The sequence below is a fragment of the Neltuma alba genome, unplaced genomic scaffold (genome assembly GCF_004799145.2).
Source record: "Neltuma alba isolate B1F8T4 unplaced genomic scaffold, ASM479914v2 tig00005777_pilon, whole genome shotgun sequence".
NCBI classification, from domain to species: domain Eukaryota; kingdom Viridiplantae; phylum Streptophyta; class Magnoliopsida; order Fabales; family Fabaceae; genus Neltuma; species Neltuma alba.
This window is the reverse complement of record NW_021634229.1, coordinates 74,521-93,139: the sequence shown is the minus strand read 5'-3', so window position 1 is coordinate 93,139 and position 18,619 is coordinate 74,521. Positions and strand designations below refer to the sequence as shown.

The 18,619-nt window shown below is 35.7% G+C and overlaps 3 protein-coding genes across 4 annotated transcripts; all 3 read left to right on the top strand.

Moving 5' to 3' along the window:
* The first annotated feature begins 1,396 nt into the window (after window positions 1–1,396).
* Window positions 1,397–6,835, top strand: LOC114748707 (protein DETOXIFICATION 18). Its single transcript, XM_028937160.1, has 8 exons — window positions 1,397–1,677; window positions 3,776–4,173; window positions 4,907–5,451; window positions 5,618–5,704; window positions 5,775–5,831; window positions 5,929–6,167; window positions 6,276–6,394; window positions 6,508–6,835. The coding sequence occupies exons 2-8, from the start codon at window positions 3,862–3,864 to the stop codon at window positions 6,601–6,603; spliced, it is 1,455 nt and encodes a 484-aa protein (XP_028792993.1). The 5' UTR covers window positions 1,397–1,677; window positions 3,776–3,861; the 3' UTR covers window positions 6,604–6,835.
* Window positions 6,836–7,051: 216 nt separating this feature from the next.
* On the top strand, window positions 7,052–17,367 carry LOC114748709 (early nodulin-like protein 2). 2 transcript variants are annotated; one of them, XM_028937162.1, is made up of 3 exons: window positions 7,052–7,147; window positions 15,667–15,829; window positions 15,982–17,346. In XM_028937162.1, exons 1-3 carry the CDS (start codon window positions 7,064–7,066, stop codon window positions 17,109–17,111), a joined length of 1,377 nt encoding a protein of 458 aa, XP_028792995.1. In that variant the 5' UTR covers window positions 7,052–7,063; the 3' UTR covers window positions 17,112–17,346. The 2 variants fall into 2 exon arrangements, with proteins under 2 accessions (XP_028792995.1, XP_028792996.1); XM_028937163.1 differs by lacking the exon at window positions 7,052–7,147 and having other exon boundaries at window positions 15,590–15,829; window positions 15,982–17,367.
* LOC114748708 (protein DETOXIFICATION 18) lies at window positions 9,515–12,250 on the top strand. The gene is made up of 7 exons (XM_028937161.1): window positions 9,515–9,982; window positions 10,423–10,961; window positions 11,122–11,208; window positions 11,281–11,337; window positions 11,446–11,684; window positions 11,794–11,912; window positions 12,014–12,250. Exons 1-7 carry the CDS (start codon window positions 9,668–9,670, stop codon window positions 12,107–12,109), a joined length of 1,452 nt encoding a protein of 483 aa, XP_028792994.1. The 5' UTR covers window positions 9,515–9,667; the 3' UTR covers window positions 12,110–12,250.
* Window positions 17,368–18,619: the final 1,252 nt, after the last annotated feature.

Below are 18,619 nucleotides of genomic sequence, written 5' to 3'. Positions count from 1 at the left end.
TTGTCCGATAATGATTACACCATTGCTAAAGGTGCGAGTAAGATGGTGAATCCACAAGTTCCAGGCTTTTATCTCATTAGACGTTAAAGACTTCTAAGGCACTGTTTGGGTGACACCCCAAACCATAGTCTGGGGACTCAAACCATGGTTTGGGTGATAAATCACCCAAACACCCACCCAATTTGCACAAACCATGGTTTTAGGGCCAAAACCGTGATTTTGGAAAAAACAAAAATTTTTTGCTTTTGGAGAAAAAAGGGAGAGTGTGAGAGCTTATAGGATATGTATCTTGTTATTTTTTTATAAACATATTTAATCTTATATTTTATAAATATATATACATATTAATTATTTATTAATTATATTATCTTATGTATTATTAATTATGTTAATAAAAAATATATTATTAACAATTTTATTCTTTCAAATTAAAATATATCATAAAATCTATTTTTCTGTAATTATCATATTAACTTATGTCTTTTTTTTAGTAATTTGTATATATAAAAAGTGCTTCTGATAACAACTATTCTTTTCAGAATCTATTCTTCTCAGAATCTATTCTCCAGAATCACTTTTTCAAACTACGGTTTGGTTTCATCCAAACACACTCTAAGTCTAAATTAATTGGAAGAGACAACTGCATATTGCATTCATCATTTTAGAATAAGAGGATGTATAACTACAGCTAGACAGAGGAAGGAGCCTTGAAGAATTTGGTGTTAAAAAGTAAATCTTGAAACTAGGTTCTTCGTATTAAGATTACACCGCCGGGGATTCAAATCTTAATTTCATGGGTTGATGGTTTTATCTATTTTGTTAATATATTTTTATCAGAAGTTTTATTACTAGTCATCCTTGAGCACCCCAATTTCAACCTAGCTAGACCTACCTGCCACCCTTTAATCGCTCTACAGATGTCATCATTACTAGGTAGGCATCATAGTTGACAAGGATTGGATCAAGACTTGAGAGGAAAGAAAGTGTGTAGCATAAATAGCTAAGAAAAGAAAGTAGAGAGAGAAAGCTCGGAAGCTGAGGTTTTCCGTTTTCCGTTTTCCGTTTTCCTTTGTCTGGGATTTGAGATCTGAGCAAGAAAGGAGATGAAGTTCTTGTTTCAGTGCCCCTGTTGCTCATGCTTCTGCTTCTTGAAGCCCAGGAAGGGAAAACCAAAGGCCAAGGAAGTGAAAGAAGAGAAGCAAGAAAACAAGGAAGAAAAGAAAGAGTGACACTACTGATACTTGCTCAATCATTAAAGTTTGTCTGTGATTGTTGGTATCTTCTCTCCCTTTTGTTTCTCACTCGTCTTCTAAACATGCTCAAAATCTTGAGTTTACTTTCTACTTCCTGAATATGCGATCTAGATGCTAGCTTCAAAATGCACAATGCCCTGGCTTTAAGTGCTAAGCATGGAAAATAATTTATACTGTTCGTGTCATACTCATTTCCTTCTGGCCTGCTCTATTGTATGGATCCAAAATTTTCACAGAGATAGTGGCCTAGAAATAACCTGAGCAGCAAGTTCTGTGTTAAGTATGAAAGTTATTCCGATCTCCTTCCACATATTAATTATTTTCGCTGGAAAAGAACATTCATCCGGGCTCTAGGAGTTGGCAAGTGAAATTCCCAGTGCAGAAACAGCAGCTTTTTAACTTTCAAAAGACAGCCAACAAAGAGGTAATCCAAGGTTTTCACATGTTTACTTGTTTATTACTACATCATACTAGAAGATCCAGAGTTGATGGAGACAAGATCCTTGCATGGGTTTGAATTGAATACCGTCTCTGTTGTCTTATTAAAATGAAGCTTTTAATAGTCATCCATAAACTTGCGTGTTCTACTCTCTCCCCGCACCCCTCCCCCCGGGGTTTTCTTCCGCCATCAAATCTGACTCTTTTGTTTTTAATTTTTTTTTTCCGCTCAATGTGTGGATTAGTTTTTTTTTTCCCCAAGTGGTTCTACGAAAAAGTTAAGTATGTGGGATGATTTTTTTTTCTTTACTTATGATTATGTAGGAGTTGGAAAAAGCACACACTCTTTAAAGCGAGTTTCACGAGTGACGGTTCGAGTACTAATTTTTGTACATGCATCTATCTAAAGAAAAAATTACTCGTCCGGTCCTTAATAAAAAATCCATTTAACTAATTTGATTAGATTAAAAAAGTTAGGTAAGTTAGTTAATTATAAGAAATGTGACACGTTTTTCCTAAAATACTATAATCATCTTTCTTAATACCCCATTTTTCTTTTCTACTTGATGATGGTTGAAGAAGTATCCATAGGGGTAATTTAGAGAAAATTGACAAATATGAGAAATGAGTCTTATATTTAAGACCAAAACTAACTCAATAATTAGGTCTTATATTAAGGACCGGAGGAGTATTATTGATAACTTTTGATAGTAAGCTCACAGTGTTTTTCTTATTTTCTTAGAAATGAAGACGTATTAATGATGTTTTTGATCATCCTGACAAACTGATCCCATACGGTGTCTTTTTCTGGAATCCTCGAGTGTAGGAAACAAACAAACATTTCAACACGGGACGCTTTTGTAGCGTAGGTAGGGATTTGTATTGGAATCAAAAGAAATTATTTTAACATTAAGAGATTATTTTTCTATTTGAAAAAATTAAATAAGAAATCGTAAAAATATAATAGATATTACTCTCTACCTGATCAATTTATAAGAAAGTTTTAATGAATTATGAAAATCAATAAATCTCATTAAATGTAGTTAAAAACTTTAATTTCGTTCCAAAAAACTATAAACTTCTAAAAATATCATTCATTTAATATTAATGCTTAATTAACTCACACTTATTAATAAAATATATTCTTCGAAGAAAGTCATCAATGAATTATTATTTTCTTAAAAATAATTTATTAAATAAAACATTAAAATATTTTACTAAAATATCTTATAAATGAGAACATAGTAATCTAATAAGGAGAGCCGCTAATGCAACCCGCAACTTGTCAACAAATTGTTGCGTCCGCTCCTTCTTATAAAATTCAAAATTTTAAATTGGTCCAGTATTTTTTTATAAAATTCAATTTGGTGTTGTCTAAATATTAAATACATTTTTATTAATCTTATCCTTAATTAATTATTTTTTTTCCTCATAATTTTTCTCTGAAGCTCCCCTCTTATAAATAGTATTTGGAAAAAAAAATACATTTCTTATGTATTTATTATTTTTAATTAATGTTAACATATTTTCAAAACTATGTGATTCGGTTAATTGGTCTTAGAATTTTTTTTTTGGCCAGCTGGATCGTATAAAAAATTGAATGTAGTATTTTGAAAAAAAAAATTATGAGTGAGAACATATACTCTAATAGAGAGTCGCCCCCATTAAATCCAAACCGCAACTGCCACAATTTTTTTTATTACCATCGTCATCAGAAAAAAGGACAACTGGTTGAACGTAAGACTACAATCAAATAATATTCACATACACTGAACAAAAATTAGGTCTAACAGAATAGATTAATCCTTCATAATATGATAAATCAAAATTTATTTATATTTAATATGTGACAGTACGTTAAATATAATTGTGAGGATAACTATGTTTTAATGGGAGAAAAAAAATAATGCTCAGATATTCAGCCCAGCCATTTTTTTGTTCTTACATTGTGGATGTGGATTAGCAGAAAAGGTCAAGTGTCCGTGCACCGGCTTCATTATATTTGTAAATTTTTAATTTGATATGGTCAACAAAGTAAACAAAAGATCTTGCCTGTATTTTCATCCACTTCTTTATTGCCTCAGTGTCTTCTCTAAATTGATCAACCCAAGTTCCAATTCAAGACCACGCAGAGGGCAGAGGAAGGAATAGCGAAGACAGGATAGAAAAGATGCTGGAAGACAAAGGTTCAAATGACGAAGAAACACTATCCAAGCCTCTATTATCAGAGGTCACTGATGTTAGGGAAGAAGGACAAGAACACACAAGAATTAACGCTGTTTATGGGTGGTGGAGCAAAGTCTTGGACCCGGAGGAGGCCAAGAACCAACTCATGTTTTCACTACCTATGATTCTCACAAACGCGTCATATTACTTAGTCGCTTTGGTTTCTGTCATGTTCGCCGGTCACCTTGGTGTCCTTCAGCTTGCTGGCTCCACTCTAGCCAACTCGTGGTTCAGTGTCACCGGCGCCTCCGTTGTGGTAAGATTCTTTTTCCTTTTTGTATGCTTATTTTCCCACACTAGAATATTCTTAAACACTGGAAGTGCACTGCTGTTTGGTTCTGAATATTCTAATCAGGGGGCGTTTGGCAGTGTACAGTGTGTTTGAAATACTTCAAACTCTTGGATGGTTAAAAGGTTATGGAATGGGTAGGTTAGGCAATTCCTAAATGGGATTGTTTGATATTTCATACCTGTTTTGCACCACTAATTTCATTGTAACTTCTATCGCCTCACTTTTTTTATAAAGACAGTATTAAACTGGGTATTCTCCTTCACTTTCATTCTATTCAGCATATTCAAAGTTCATACGTATGCTAGATAATGGCTTATAAGGCTTATGGAATGAATGGACTTTAAAGTGCTTTCAAATCCCCTAGTTGAGTGTGAGAGCCTAATGCGTTTTGACTTGTATGAGGAGCCACGTGCTGCTAATCCTTAATTTGTTTTTCTTTTATGGTCTTGCACATTAGCGCTTTGATTTTAGTTTTCTCTCAACTCTATTGCATTTTTCCGTAGGACAGCTTTTCCACGTATGACTTAGAAATTGAACTAATATGCCATTCACTTATTCCATGATAATAAGCTGAAATGAAAGTATGAAATGAAAGTATGGCCTACTTTTCTTAAGAATTATAAGAGCTAGGTCCATCAAGCGTAATAGTTTAGAAACAAGTTCTTATAACATGTTATGCCTTTCATTCTTCTCTCAGGTTGGGTTAAGTGGGGCACTAGAGACATTATGCGGGCAGGGATTTGGAGCAAAAGAATTTGAAATGTTGGGAATCTATCTTCAAGCCTCCTGCATCATATCCCTTATCTTCTCCATCATTATATCCATCTTTTGGTGCTACACAGAATCTATCTTTATCTTGCTTCATCAATCTCAAGACATTTCAAGCACCGCTTCTCTATATATGAAGTTTGTTATCCCAGGGTTATTTGCATATGGAATCCTTCAAAACATATTGAGGTTCCTTCAAACGCAATCTGTTGTGTTGCCATTAGTGGTCCTCTCAGCTCTTCCACTGATGGTTCATATTGGCATTGCATATGCCTTAGTCCATTTGACATCTTTGAGCTTTAAGGGTGCTCCGATTGCACTTTCCATCACTTGTTGGGTATCCATGTTTTTGTTGGGACTGTATGTGATGAATGCGAAGAAGTTCAAGCACACTTGGAAAGGGTTCTCTTTTCATTCATTTCATTACATCCTTTCTGTCTTGAAACTAGCTCTTCCCTCTGCTGCTATGGTATGGTATGTTCCTCTAGTCACCTTTCACTTCACCGATTTCCATTTGCAATGCCTTTGTTAACTACAGACACAGATATAGATCGTACAACTTTTAGAGAGTGTAATCTTAAGTCAGTTTAATGTATCACTCTAAACTCATGAATCATACTGTATGTTTATATTATGCAAGCTTGGAGTTCTGGGCCTTCGAGATTTTGGTTTTCTTAGCTGGATTACTGCCAGATTCAGAAATAACCACTTCATTGATCGCCATATGGTATGATTGTGATGCTTTTGCGCTTGTGTGTGTTTGTGTCTGTCCTGTTAATCCTCATCAATATTTGCAGTGTCAACACAGAATCCATTGCCTACATGATTTTTTATGGTCTGAGTGCAGCAGCGAGGTTAGAAATAATGGAACACAGTCTCCTTATTCTGTCTCATGTCTTCCTGAATTAGCATTCTCATTACATGTATTGACAAGTTAGAATCTTGACATAGCACTAGGGTTTCCAATGAGCTGGGGGCAGACAATCCAGAAAGAGCCAAGCATGCCATGGGTGTGACTCTGAAGCTCTCTATCTTTCTTTCCTTGTGTGCTGTTGTAGCACTTTCACTTGGTCATGGCCTCTGGATTGAACTATTTAGTAGCAGTTCTGTAATCAAACAAGAGTTTGCTTCCATGGCACCTCTACTAGCAATTTCTATACTACTTGATTCTGTACAAGGCATCTTATCAGGTTTGAATTCCTTGTAACCGAAGGTTGAATCTTGAAACAAAGTTTTCTATGTTGATATTCAGATTTATGTTCGGATCTTTTAGAGGAGAATTGATTTTGATACTTCAGGGGTGGCTAGAGGATGCGGTTGGCAACACTTAGCTGTATATGTCAACCTCGCAACTTTTTATCTCATTGGTTTACCAATATCTTGGCTCCTTGGATTTAAGTCCAAACTACGTGCGAAGGTAAAAAAAAAAAAAACTCAGTTATATTTCGTTACAGAGTGAGTCGGTTGAGCCTAGTTATATAAATATGTACTCTCTAAAAAATAATCCGTTTTTTTTTTTTAACGATGTAGGGCTTATGGATTGGGTTGATTTGTGGGCTGGCATGCCAAACTCTAGCTCTCCTATTCCTCACAAAGCGTGCCAAATGGACTAAACTGAGTGTATGAGAGACGGAAGGGAAAAAAATACCAGCAACCCACTTTTGTTTTAACTTGGCAAACATGTTAACTTGTTTCAATTCACCGCAAGCATCATTTTGGTGGTAGTAAGTTTCCGTCTTGTCCGATAATTATGACACCATTGCTGAAGGCGCAAGTAAGATTGTTATCAATACTGAGCCTTGAAGTTGCAAATCTCATGGGACAGTAAGGACTTCTGAGCATAAAGTTGGAAGAGATACCTCTATGCTGCATGCTTCATTTTAGAATAAGGATGTGTTAAACGGAGAAAGCGAGCTAGAAGGTGGTGTTAAACAATAAATTTTGAAATTAGGTTCTTCATATTGAGATTATGTCTAATGGTCCAAATCTTAAATTCATATTTTGAAGGTTGTATTCTCATTGATTGCCAGCTTAGGAATATCTCTGTCTAAGGCAATGGATAAGAAAGTTGTGCACTTTCTGAATTATGTGTGGGCGATGTAACCCAAAAGGAAGCGGCTGTTTGGAAACCGAGGAAGAGATAGAGGGAAAAAAAACAGAAAAAGAAAGAGTGACCCTACTGATAAAGAGTCAATGCTCATTATGGAAGTTTATATCTTTGATTGTTGGTCTCTCTTTCCTTTCTGCTTCTCACTTGTCTTGCTTCCTGAATATGCAAATGAAGTCCGGATGCTAGTTTCAAAATATACATTGCCTTTAACTGCTAAGAATGCAAAATAATTTATCCTGTTCCTGTCATGCTCATTTCCTTCTGGTCTATTTTATTGGATAAGCAGCAAGTTCCGTATTAAGTATAAGGCTTATTTCAATCAACTTCCACTTTCAAGTGTTAATTATTTTCTCTGGGAAAGAGAATTCTACCAGCATCTGGAAGTTGACGAGGGAAATTCCTAGTAGGATTTAGCTTTCGAAAGATAGCCCACAAGTAGGTAATCCGATATTTTCGTAAGTTGATTTGTTCAATAGATCATACTCGAAGATCTAGATAGAGACAAGATCCTTGCATAGGTTGGATTGAAGACCATTTTTTATTTATTTTTTCTTTCCTTATTAAAATGAAGCCATTAATAGTCATTTGTAAACTTGCTTGTTAAAATAGAAGCGTTCGCTGTTGATAGTTATAAATCGCTGATTTTTTTTCTTTACCTTTGGCATTGCAGAAAGGGTCGAGATTTATTTATGGAACGATTTAAAAGTTTCCGATTTAATATAGCAAACAAAAAAATCTGGGCTGTACGTCTTCAATGCCATAAAAAACTTTCTGGTAAATGACCTGACAACTGACACGACATAAAACCCATGCCCATGCAAAGCATGACTCAATATGTAATTGTCAATTCTGGTCCAAAAGAAAAAAAAAAGAGAATTGCAATTAGGTCCCACTCAAGGGAATTAAATACAAAAAGGTCTCTTAAAATTATAAAATTATTCTGAAGTCTCAAGGGACTTTTTTGCAATAAATTTTATTTGTTTAATTACCAAATTATCTTTTTTTTTTAAAAAAAATTTGTATTGACAACTGAAAGAGCAGTGGTTGACAACTCAGAGTGCAAGGATTGACAACTATCGCGGCTGGTTTGACAACACATTTTCTAGCATATCACACCATAAGTTGTCAAACCAGCCACGATAGTTGTCAATCATTGCACCCTGAATTGTCAACCACTGCTCTTTCAGTTGTCAATGCAAACTTAAAAAAAAAAAACAAAAGGGTAATTTGGTAAGTAAATAAATAAAATTTAATGCAAAATTTTTTTTAGGATTTTAAAATAATTTCATGATTTTAAGGGACTTTTTGTATTTAATTCCAGTGGGACCTAATTGTCATTTTTCCCAAAAAAAAATTCTAATTGTCAAATCGTAACGAGGTCCAACGACAACAAACTCTTCCCTTATTTCACTTAGGTTTGACTTGTGGATACCATCTGTATAAAAAGTATAATTGACACCAGTTATGGCAAAAAGGAAAAAAAAATCCCTCCTGTCCTTAGTATATAATTGTTAAATTAAAACAAATATAACGAGGGTTAAGTTACAATTTATGTTGGAATATAATTGTCAAATTAAAACAAATATAACGCAGGGTTAAGTTACAATTTATGTTGGAAGATTTTGCTTAGGACTAATGCTGTCACGAAAATTTTTTCAGGTTTAATATTATAGCTCCAAAAGTTTCAAGACATAGCAATGGTATTTCATCCTGTTTAAAAACTAACATTCACTGGTAAAATTTGCAATGGTAACAGACAACATTGCTCCATTTTAATACTTTCAGGGCAACCTTCAATTCAAAAAAACCTTTCATAATATTGTTTCTGAGTGAAAAACTTTTAGGATAAATTTATACCTCTAACTTAAAATATACTCTTCTGGTCCTTAATATAGGACCCAATTCTTGAATTGGTTTTGATCCTAAATATAAGACTCATTTATCATATTTATCAATTTTCTCTAAATTACCTCTATAGATACTCCCTCAACCATGATTAAGTAGAAGAGAGAGATGTGTATTAAAAAAGATGATTATGGTATTTTAAAAAAAATGTGTCACTTTCAAATTAGTTAAATGATTCTTATATTAAGAACCGGAAAAGTATGTATATTTTATTATAGATGGAAAATAACGATTGAACAAAATCTAAATCTTTGGCGGAAAACAGAATAGAGCAAAATCTAAATCCAAAACTCAAAAAGAGAAAGCCTTTTTGAATTTTTAGTTATGAAAGGGTGAAGTTTTATATTTTCATAACCATAAAACTGCACCATTTCATGGTTGTAAATTTTACGTTCATAAAAAATATAAAATTATCATATAAAAATATATAAAATTGCATACTTCATGGTTTATGAGCACAAGATACCGAACTGTTAGTTAACAAAAATTGGGGGTGAAAAAAAAAAAAGGAGAGAAGAGCCGTTAGGTTGGCGGCATTATCGCAGAAGAGGCACATGTGTGAATAGTCCCATCACTCCGCTTCTCACCTTCGTCTCTAAGTACTCTCAGACTCCTCTAGATTCAATACATCACGCAGAGAGCAGAGGAAAGGATAGCGAAAACGAGATTAAAAAGATGTTGGGAAACAGAGGTTCAAATGACGAAGAGACACAATCCAGGAGGCCTCTTATACCAGAGGTCACTAATGGTGGAGAGGAAGGACAAGAACACACAAGAACTGACACCGTCCATGGCTGGGGTAGCAAAATCCTGGACTTGAAGGAGGCCAAGGATCAAATCGTTTTTGTATTACCTATGATTCTCACTAACGTGTCCTATTTCTTAGTCACCTTGATTGCTGTCATGTTCGCTGGCCAGCTTGGTGTCCTTCAACTTGCTGGTGCTACTCTGGGTAACTCATGGTCCACCGTCACCGGCGCCGCCGTTATGGTAAGAGTCTTTTCCGTTTTTGTATGCTTATTTTCCCACATTAGATATTCTTAAAACTGGAAGCTACACTGCAATGCGATTATAAATTCCTCAACATATATTAAAAGAAGTTAATAAATGCGTTGACTAGTTGGTAAGCAAGCAAGACCCATGAAAAAGATAGAGTTCACAGTGCTTTCAAGAATCGAAACGTGTGGGTGAAGAGGCTAATAAAAATGGGGGAGAGATATTGCTGAAAAAGGCAATGGGACCATCGGATTGGCTTCTTGAAATATGATTTAGAAATTAAGCTGATATGCCATGCACTTATACAGTGATAACAAAATTGAGATGAAAGTATGGCTTACTTTACAAATTTTTAGAGCTAGGTCCGTCAAGCATTATAGTTAAGGATTAAGTTCTTACAACGTAACATGCTATTCCCTTTATTCATGTCTCAGATTGGGTTAAGTGGGGCACTAGAGACTTTATGCGGGCAAGGATTTGGAGCAGAACAATATGCAATGTTGGGAATCTATGTTCAAGCCTGCTGCATCATATCCCTCATCTTCTCCACCATTATAGCCGTCATTTGGCTCTTCACAAAATCTATCTTTATCTTGCTTCATCAATCAGCAGACATTTCAAGCACAGCTGCAGTCTATATGAGGTTTAGTATCCCAGGATTATTTGCATATGGCTTGATTCAAAACTTCGTGAGATTCCTTCAGACACAATCTGTTGTAATGCCATTGGTGGTCATCTCATCTATTCCGCTATTTGTTCATATTGGCATTTTATATGCCTTGGTCAATTCTTTGGGTTTTAAGGGTGCTCCGATTGCAGTTTCTATCACTTTTTGGGTAGCAATTCTTTTGTTGGCATTGTATGTGACAAAATCAAGGAAGTTCAAGGATACTTGGAAAGGGTTCTCTTTTCAGTCATTTAGTTACGTCCTCACTGTATTGAAACTAGCTCTTCCCTCTGCTGGTATGGTCTGGTATGTTTCTCTGCTTACCTTCCGCTTCACTCATTTCCATTATTAGCAATGCCTTCGTTAACCACAGATACAGGTACAACTTTTAGTGAATGTAATCTCAATTCAGTTTGATGTATTACTTTGAACTCATGAATCATACTGTATGTTTATATTATGCAAGCTTGGAGTACTGGGTCTTCGAGATTTTGGTTTTCTTAGCGGGATTACTGCCAGATCCAGAAATAACCACTTCGTTGATTGCAATATGGTATGACTGTGATGCCTTTGCTTTTTGTTTAGGCTTTGTGTTAGTCTTATTAATCATCATTTATATCTGCAGCGTCAATACAGAAGCCCTTGCCTACATGATTTCTTATTCTATGAGTGCAGCGGCAAGGTCAGAAATAATTAACGACACATAGTTTCCGTTCCTTATATTCTGTTTCATGTCTTCCTGAATTGGCATTCTTGTTACATTTATTAAGAAGTTAGAATCTTGACACAGCACAAGGGTTTCCAATGAACTTGGAGCAGACAACCCAGATGGAGCCAAGCATGCCATGGGTGTGACACTGAAGCTCTCTATCATTCCCGCGTTGTGTTTTGTTATAGCACTATCATTTGGTCATGGCCTCTGGGTTCAACTGTTCAATAGCAGTTCTGTGATCAGACAAGAGTTTGCTTCCATGACACCTCTACTTGTAACTTCTATACTTCTTGATACTGCGCAATGCGTCTTATCAGGTTCAAATCTTTCATAACCTAGAAATTGAAGCTGTGTTTTGCAGTTGTTCTTTGTTCTTCATATGTTTTGTTCAAATAATCAGAAAATAATTGATTCTGATATTGTCAGGTGTGGCCAGAGGATGTGGTTGGCAACACCTAGCTGTATATGTCAACCTAGGAACTTTTTATTTCATTGGCTTACCAATATCTTGCATCCTTGGATTTATGACCAGCCTAACTGTCAAGGTGAGAATTACTCAGTTATTTTCCGTTACTGACCAAGCAGGTTGAGCCTTGTTATATAAATATGTCATCTAATATATACATATAAACTTCTTATGATACAGGGCTTATGGATTGGGGTGATTTGTGGGCTGGTATGCCAAGTTACAGCTTTCATAGTCCTCATAAAGCTTGGCAGATGGAAAAAACTGAGTGCGTGAGTTTTGAAGATGGTAACACAAAACACTAAGGTGATTGCTTCCACGGCTCCAAAAGTTAGTTAACTTTTTGTTTTAATCAGAATTCAACTGTCAAACTGTAGTTAAGATTATTATGAGAATCAAACAGCCAAAATTGTTTTATGGCTCGAGAATATCACCATGAAGCACGAACGAACGGCATCTTAAATAATATTCTGCTTCTTTCTCTTGTCCGGTCAAAAGATATTGAGATTGATCAAGTAGCCATACACCAGAATAAATAATGGGTAAAATATCAGTTTGGAGTTGGATGGATTTTTCGTTTTAAAGAAGGGAAAATTACATTCAGGTCTCACAGAAGACAATTAATTTCAAAAAAGTCCTTGAAATTTCGAAATAATTCTCAAGTCTCCCGAGACCTGTGTGTAATTAATTGTAATTTGTGAAATTACTTATTTACCTCCATTAATTTTATTGCAGCAATTCATTTACAACCTTAACAGTGGCTATTGAGAAGTGGTTGACAATCTTGGCAGTACTCCTGACAACTCACTCTATGGGATGCCAGGGGCATTGCCGAGGTTGTTAACCACCTCCTCTCGGGTTGTCAACAGCTACTGTTGATGTTGTAAATGAATTACATTGGGTTCAAATTAATGGGGTAAATAGGTAATTTCACAATTACAATTAATTACACACAGGTTCTTGGAGACTTAAGAATCATTTCGGGATTTTCAGGGACTTTTTAAAAATTAATTATCTTATGTGAGACCTGAGTGTAATTTTTCCTTTAAAGAAAAGACACGTGTGATAAAGTTTTAATGGAGGAAGGAGCTGGGAAAAAAAATCCAAGTGAATGGACATTAGAGAGAGAGAGACATTGGACCACTCATGGATCTCTATCACATTACTGGCACATAGTCCAACCAAAACTAGATGTGTCATTACTCGTATGCTACCTCTTTTTTTTTTTTTTTTTTGGCCAAAACTCGTATGCTACCTCTTGTTTCACCTTCCTTCTTATAGGTTAGAAATTCAAGTAATCACGATTTAAGGTTTGAATTTCTTTTTAAAAAAATATTTGCATTTAGTATTTAATATTATCTCGAACATGGTTACTTTTAATAAGAAAATATTTATATCTAAAAAAAATTAGAAATCCAATCACATCTATAATATGTTTGGATTGATAAAAATAACAATAAGAAAAATCATTTTTGTCCATTTTTTTTAATTACTCACATAGCTATATAGTATATTACCCTGTAGAGAGGTTTGAACTTATAGATACGCTTAAGAAGTACCTAGGGCAGGCATTTGGTGTCATTAAACTATAAAGCTTTGACGATTTTTCGTTTAAACTTAATGCTTGTATATGTGTTTGAACTGGACATAGCTTCTTGAGAATCTGTCTGCAAACACATAAAGAGAAAATTACAAACAAAGACTCCTTAATATGTAAAATTGAGATTTGAGATCCTGAATTTGAAAAATAGCAAATAAGAACTGGGTCTCACTTTTACAAATGTGGAATATGGGTGAAATGTCTGAAATACCTCTCAGTCAAATGACAAGTTGACTATAGAAATGACAAGTGCATTTTAGCAAATGACAATTTCAATAGATCAAATCACAATTTGGCTGAGGGTATACCAAATGAGAAGTTGACTGTGAAAAATGACAAGTTCACCTTAGCGAATTACAATTTCAGTAGACCAAATCACAATTTAACTGAAGGGCATTTCAGACATTTCACCCACATTTCATATTTGCAAAAGTGAGACCCGGTCCTTATTTGTTATTTTCTAAATTCAGGGTCCCAAATCACAATTTTATATATTGAGGGGTCTTTATTTGTAATTTTTCCAAACATAAATGAAAATGAAACAATAAAAATATTTATATAACATGAAATTATTTTTACAAAGGAAAAGAACATTAACATCTTAAATAATCTAAAGATTGTGAAAGTTTGCTGAGTGCTTGCATGGTTTAGTGTTTGAAATATCAAAACGTCTTAAATTCACGTTGACAGCAATCTCATGGTCAAGTAAACGTTATGATGTCGGCTGATTAATTCATACTACCACAGTACTAAGAAATAAAGCGATAAAAATTTGAGAAAATATGAAATGAGAAGCCACGAAACTTTCATAAAAAGACTTAATCCACGGGGAAAAAGTCTACAGGGAAGAGATCAAAAAGTCACCAACCTAATAAATTTGAGCTTTTCCGTTTATGAACCCTAAAACGATTGATTTTGAGAGGTAGGACACGTGTTTGATTTTCAACCATAGAACAGTCTCTCTCAATCTCATGCCCTGAGTCGTGTTTACCAGACAACATTTATTATAATCTCAGCTGGCAGAATATTATTTTATAAATATAAGCTATATAAAACGAACTAATTCAAAGAATTTTTTTTTGTTTAAATTTACCAACAAAAAAAAAAGTTGCCCGGAGAAGAGAAGGGTTAGAAAATATAGCATGAGTTAGATTCCAACGAAGGTAAAGGAAAATACAACATTTTTGTTACTCAACCAACCACCAGGAAAAGCAAATACAACATGTACACCCATCAGTAAAATTGATGAAGTAAAATGCAAACTTTCTCTGCGGCTTATATGGTAAAAAGGGAATCGCGTAAAAGCGCAGAGAAAAAGTGAACAAGGCCGAAAGTGAAAAACAAAGCCTGTAGAATCATTATTTACTTTCGCTCTATTAATTATTAATCTCGACAATTATTGTCCAACTAATGGCATTTGAGCTCGCTCTCCGAAAGATTAGACAAGAAATTATTATATTATTATTAACTGTGCATACGGTTAATAAGTTTGAGGATTTCGATGGACTCAAGTCACTCAACAATTACAGCCAGTGGAGCCTTTGTGATCATTTTCAATTTAGTATGAATTAATCAGAATTTCATGTGATTTTGAAGATGATCTGACTGCCAGAATAATTAAAAAAAAGAAAGCTTTGATCTCTATAATTATGACTAGGTTGTAATTTAGTCCCAAAATTTTGATTCAGTATAATATAATTGTTATAATTTTGACTTAATTATAACTTAATTTTTATAGTTTAATTATTTAAAATATTTGTCTCTATATTTTGCAAAATAAATATATTTTATGATACTTAAGGATTAAGATTTTAAATGTTTTTAAATTATCAAGATTAAAATGTACTGATTTGAAAATTCAATTACCAAAGAAATCATCTTTTCAAAAAAGAACGGGCAAGGGCTAAGGAGAGCAACAAAGTGAAGGCAGTCCCACCATGTTGGCATGGTAGAGAGCTCTAGTCCAATCACTATTACTACCACCTTAACTCCGTTTCCTTTAACCCACTAATATGTCGCCACGTGTGGTGACTTCAGCTACACACGTCGTACCCTCGCATTTTACACGCATGCTCCAATCCCTCTCTCTCATCTACCCCATGCAACGGGTAATCTTTGTCCTTTCCCCTTCATCATTTCCTCTTTTTATACCTCTCACTTCTTCTTCCTCCCTGCGAGCTCTTTCTTCTTCTGCTACCTCCACTTTCCGATCACATCTCCTCCGCTCATGGAGTCTCGCACACCTCTCCTCCTCCTCCTTCTCCTCATCAGCCTTCTCTATCTCTCCCATGCTCGTATGTTCTACGTCGGTAACACAGATGGTTGGGTTTTGAACCCCTCTGAGAGTTACAGTCAATGGTCTTCTCGAAACAGGTTTCAGGTCAACGACGTTCTCGGTGAGTTCTTCTCCTAGCTTCATTCCCGCTCTTCAATTTCGTCTTTCTGTTTGTTTTAAGTTTGTCTTCCTCCTCTTAGTAGGTGAAGTCAAAGATTACTACTGGACGCACCACTATGGCTTACACTGATATTTTTCCATTGTTGTTGTCAGTGTTTAAGTACCAGAAGGGTTCGGACTCGGTGTTGGAGGTGAACAAGGAGGATTACGACAAGTGTAATACTAAGAACCCTATCAAGAAGTTCGATGATGGTAATTCGCAGTTCACGTTTGATCGATCTGGACCTTTCTACTTTATCAGCGGACAAGATGGGAATTGTGAGAAGGGTCAGAAGTTGACGATTGTTGTCTTGGCTGTCCGGTCATCATCACCACCGGGAAAGCCATCGCCTACTCCTCCGGCAGCTCCTTCTCCTGGTGGAGTCATCCCTGTACCTCCAGGCTCTCCGGTGACGACGCCTACCGTTCCCTCCCCGTCCGGTAACCCTCCGCCGTTCGCCCCGGGAACTCCGTCGCCCGGAAGTTCTCCCAAAGCTCCATCCACATCGCCCTCTCCACCATCTCCGGCACCGGGAGGCTCTATTAGAACGCCATCTCCTGGGAACAGTCCTCCGGTGGGTAATTCTCCATCCACGACACCATCCTCACCACCTATGGCGCCGGGCAATGCCCCTGGACATTCACCTCCAATGGGTAATTCCCCATCCATGACACCGAACCCACCACCTATGGCTCCTGGAGGATCTCCGAAGGGAGCGTCGCCTCCAATGGGTAATGCTCCATCCATGACACCAAACCCACCATCTATGGCTCCGGGAGGATCTCCGAAGGGAGCGTCGCCTCCAATGGGTAATGCTCCATCCATGACGCCAAACCCACCATCTATGGCTCCGGGAGGATCTCCGACGGGAGCGTCGCCTCCAATGGGTAATGCTCCATCCATGACACCAAACCCACCATCTATGGCTCCCGGAGGATCTCCGACAGCAGCGTCTCCAATGGGCAGTCCTCCGATGGTTTCACCGGGGATGTCTCCATCAGCATCATCTCCAGCTACTTCACCAGCATCATCGTCACCTATGGGATCCCCACCGGGATCTACAGGAACCACTCCATCAGGTGCACCGGGGGCGGGCCCAGCAGGAGGTCCTATGGCACCCGCAGCGTCCAACGAGACGACGCCGGCTCCATCATCGGCATGGGCTGAAAAAGCTCCGAACTTGTCGGGGTATGCAGTTACTATTATGGTCGGTGCTGGGCTCATTGCCATTTTTGGTGCTTAGTGGGGAAAAAAAACACTAAAAAACATTTAAAATTATTTAGCGGAGAGTTGTGTGTGGGAAGGATTTATTAGGAGTTAAATTCTTTGACCCTTTATTATCATTGTTACTTACTTGTGTATTTAATTTTTCTCGTATGATTCTGTGATTAGTTGCTGTTGTTATTATTTGGACATAAGAGATCTCATCTCGTACTTTTATACATCCGCATGTATGTGTTTCAGTTCAGTATTTGTGACTTCTTGGATCCTCTGATTCTATGTTTGATTGTTTGGTGCTCACCTTATCCTCCGGTAATTCAATTTTAAAATCCCCGTTGAAATTTACTGGTGCCTGTAGAAGAAAAGGCTGCACTAATTTTTAGACAATTATAAATAAATTATAGTTAGGGTTTAGATTTTTAATGACTTGTAATGTATCTCGTGTCCATGTACACTGATGATAACGGGATCACACCGACATTGATGGTTTTTTTTCCCTCAATTCTTTCTTTTTTCTGAATGGGGGCTGAAAAACTCAGTTTGTTCCTTTCTGCTACCAATTCACCCAAATGATATAATATTAATTAAATTAATTAATATGATATGTTTTTTAAAATATTTTAATCATTTTTTAAATTTTTTTCCCTGTCTCTTAAGTGATTGGTTGATAAACATATCAAATGAGTTTTATATTGGGATTAATATCAATTTTTAAATTAGGTTATGCCGGATGAATATTAGATAATTTGTTGGGAGAGGAAACAGAAGAGTAGAGATTCATATTTAGAATCTTTTTATTCCGACAGAAACAAACCTCTTTATAATTCGACCCCATTGCCATGCAATCATATTGGTCATGGAAGACTTTGCCGTTAACATCGTTTGCAAGAAAAACATATAACAATTTTAATTATAAAGACATATTAGTAGTTTGAGATTGGCGGGTGGAAAATTTTGTCACGCTAGCCAAGCCTGTTTCTAAATAATGGATATGCGGATTTAAAAAGAAAATTGGCATTTTCGAACCAAAAATTATGTTTTTTTTTTTCTCTATCTGTCTCAAAATTATTATTGTTGTGTCTTACATAATTACTGAGTTGATTTTGATTTTAAATATAAAACTTATTTTGTATATTTATTAATTTTTTTAAATTATCTCTATCAATACTCCTTTAACTATAATCGAGTAGAAGAGAAAAGGAAGATATTAAAGAAAAAAATTACGGTGTCTTAGAAAAAACATGTCATATTTTTTATAGTTAACTTGCTTACGTAACTTCTTTAATCTAATCAAATTAGTTAGATATCTTATATTAAGAAGTAAGGAATATTTAATTTGTTTCCAAGATTAGTTGTCACATTTCATATCCAATAGAAAGTTCAGCCATTATTATAAGTAGTGATAGAAAGGTCAGCCATTTCATATCTATGACTATTTGTACTATTATTTGTTACTAGAACTTTTCACAAATTATTTGGTTGCATATTTAGTTTCCCGCATCGCAAATTGATACGTGTTACAATCATAAT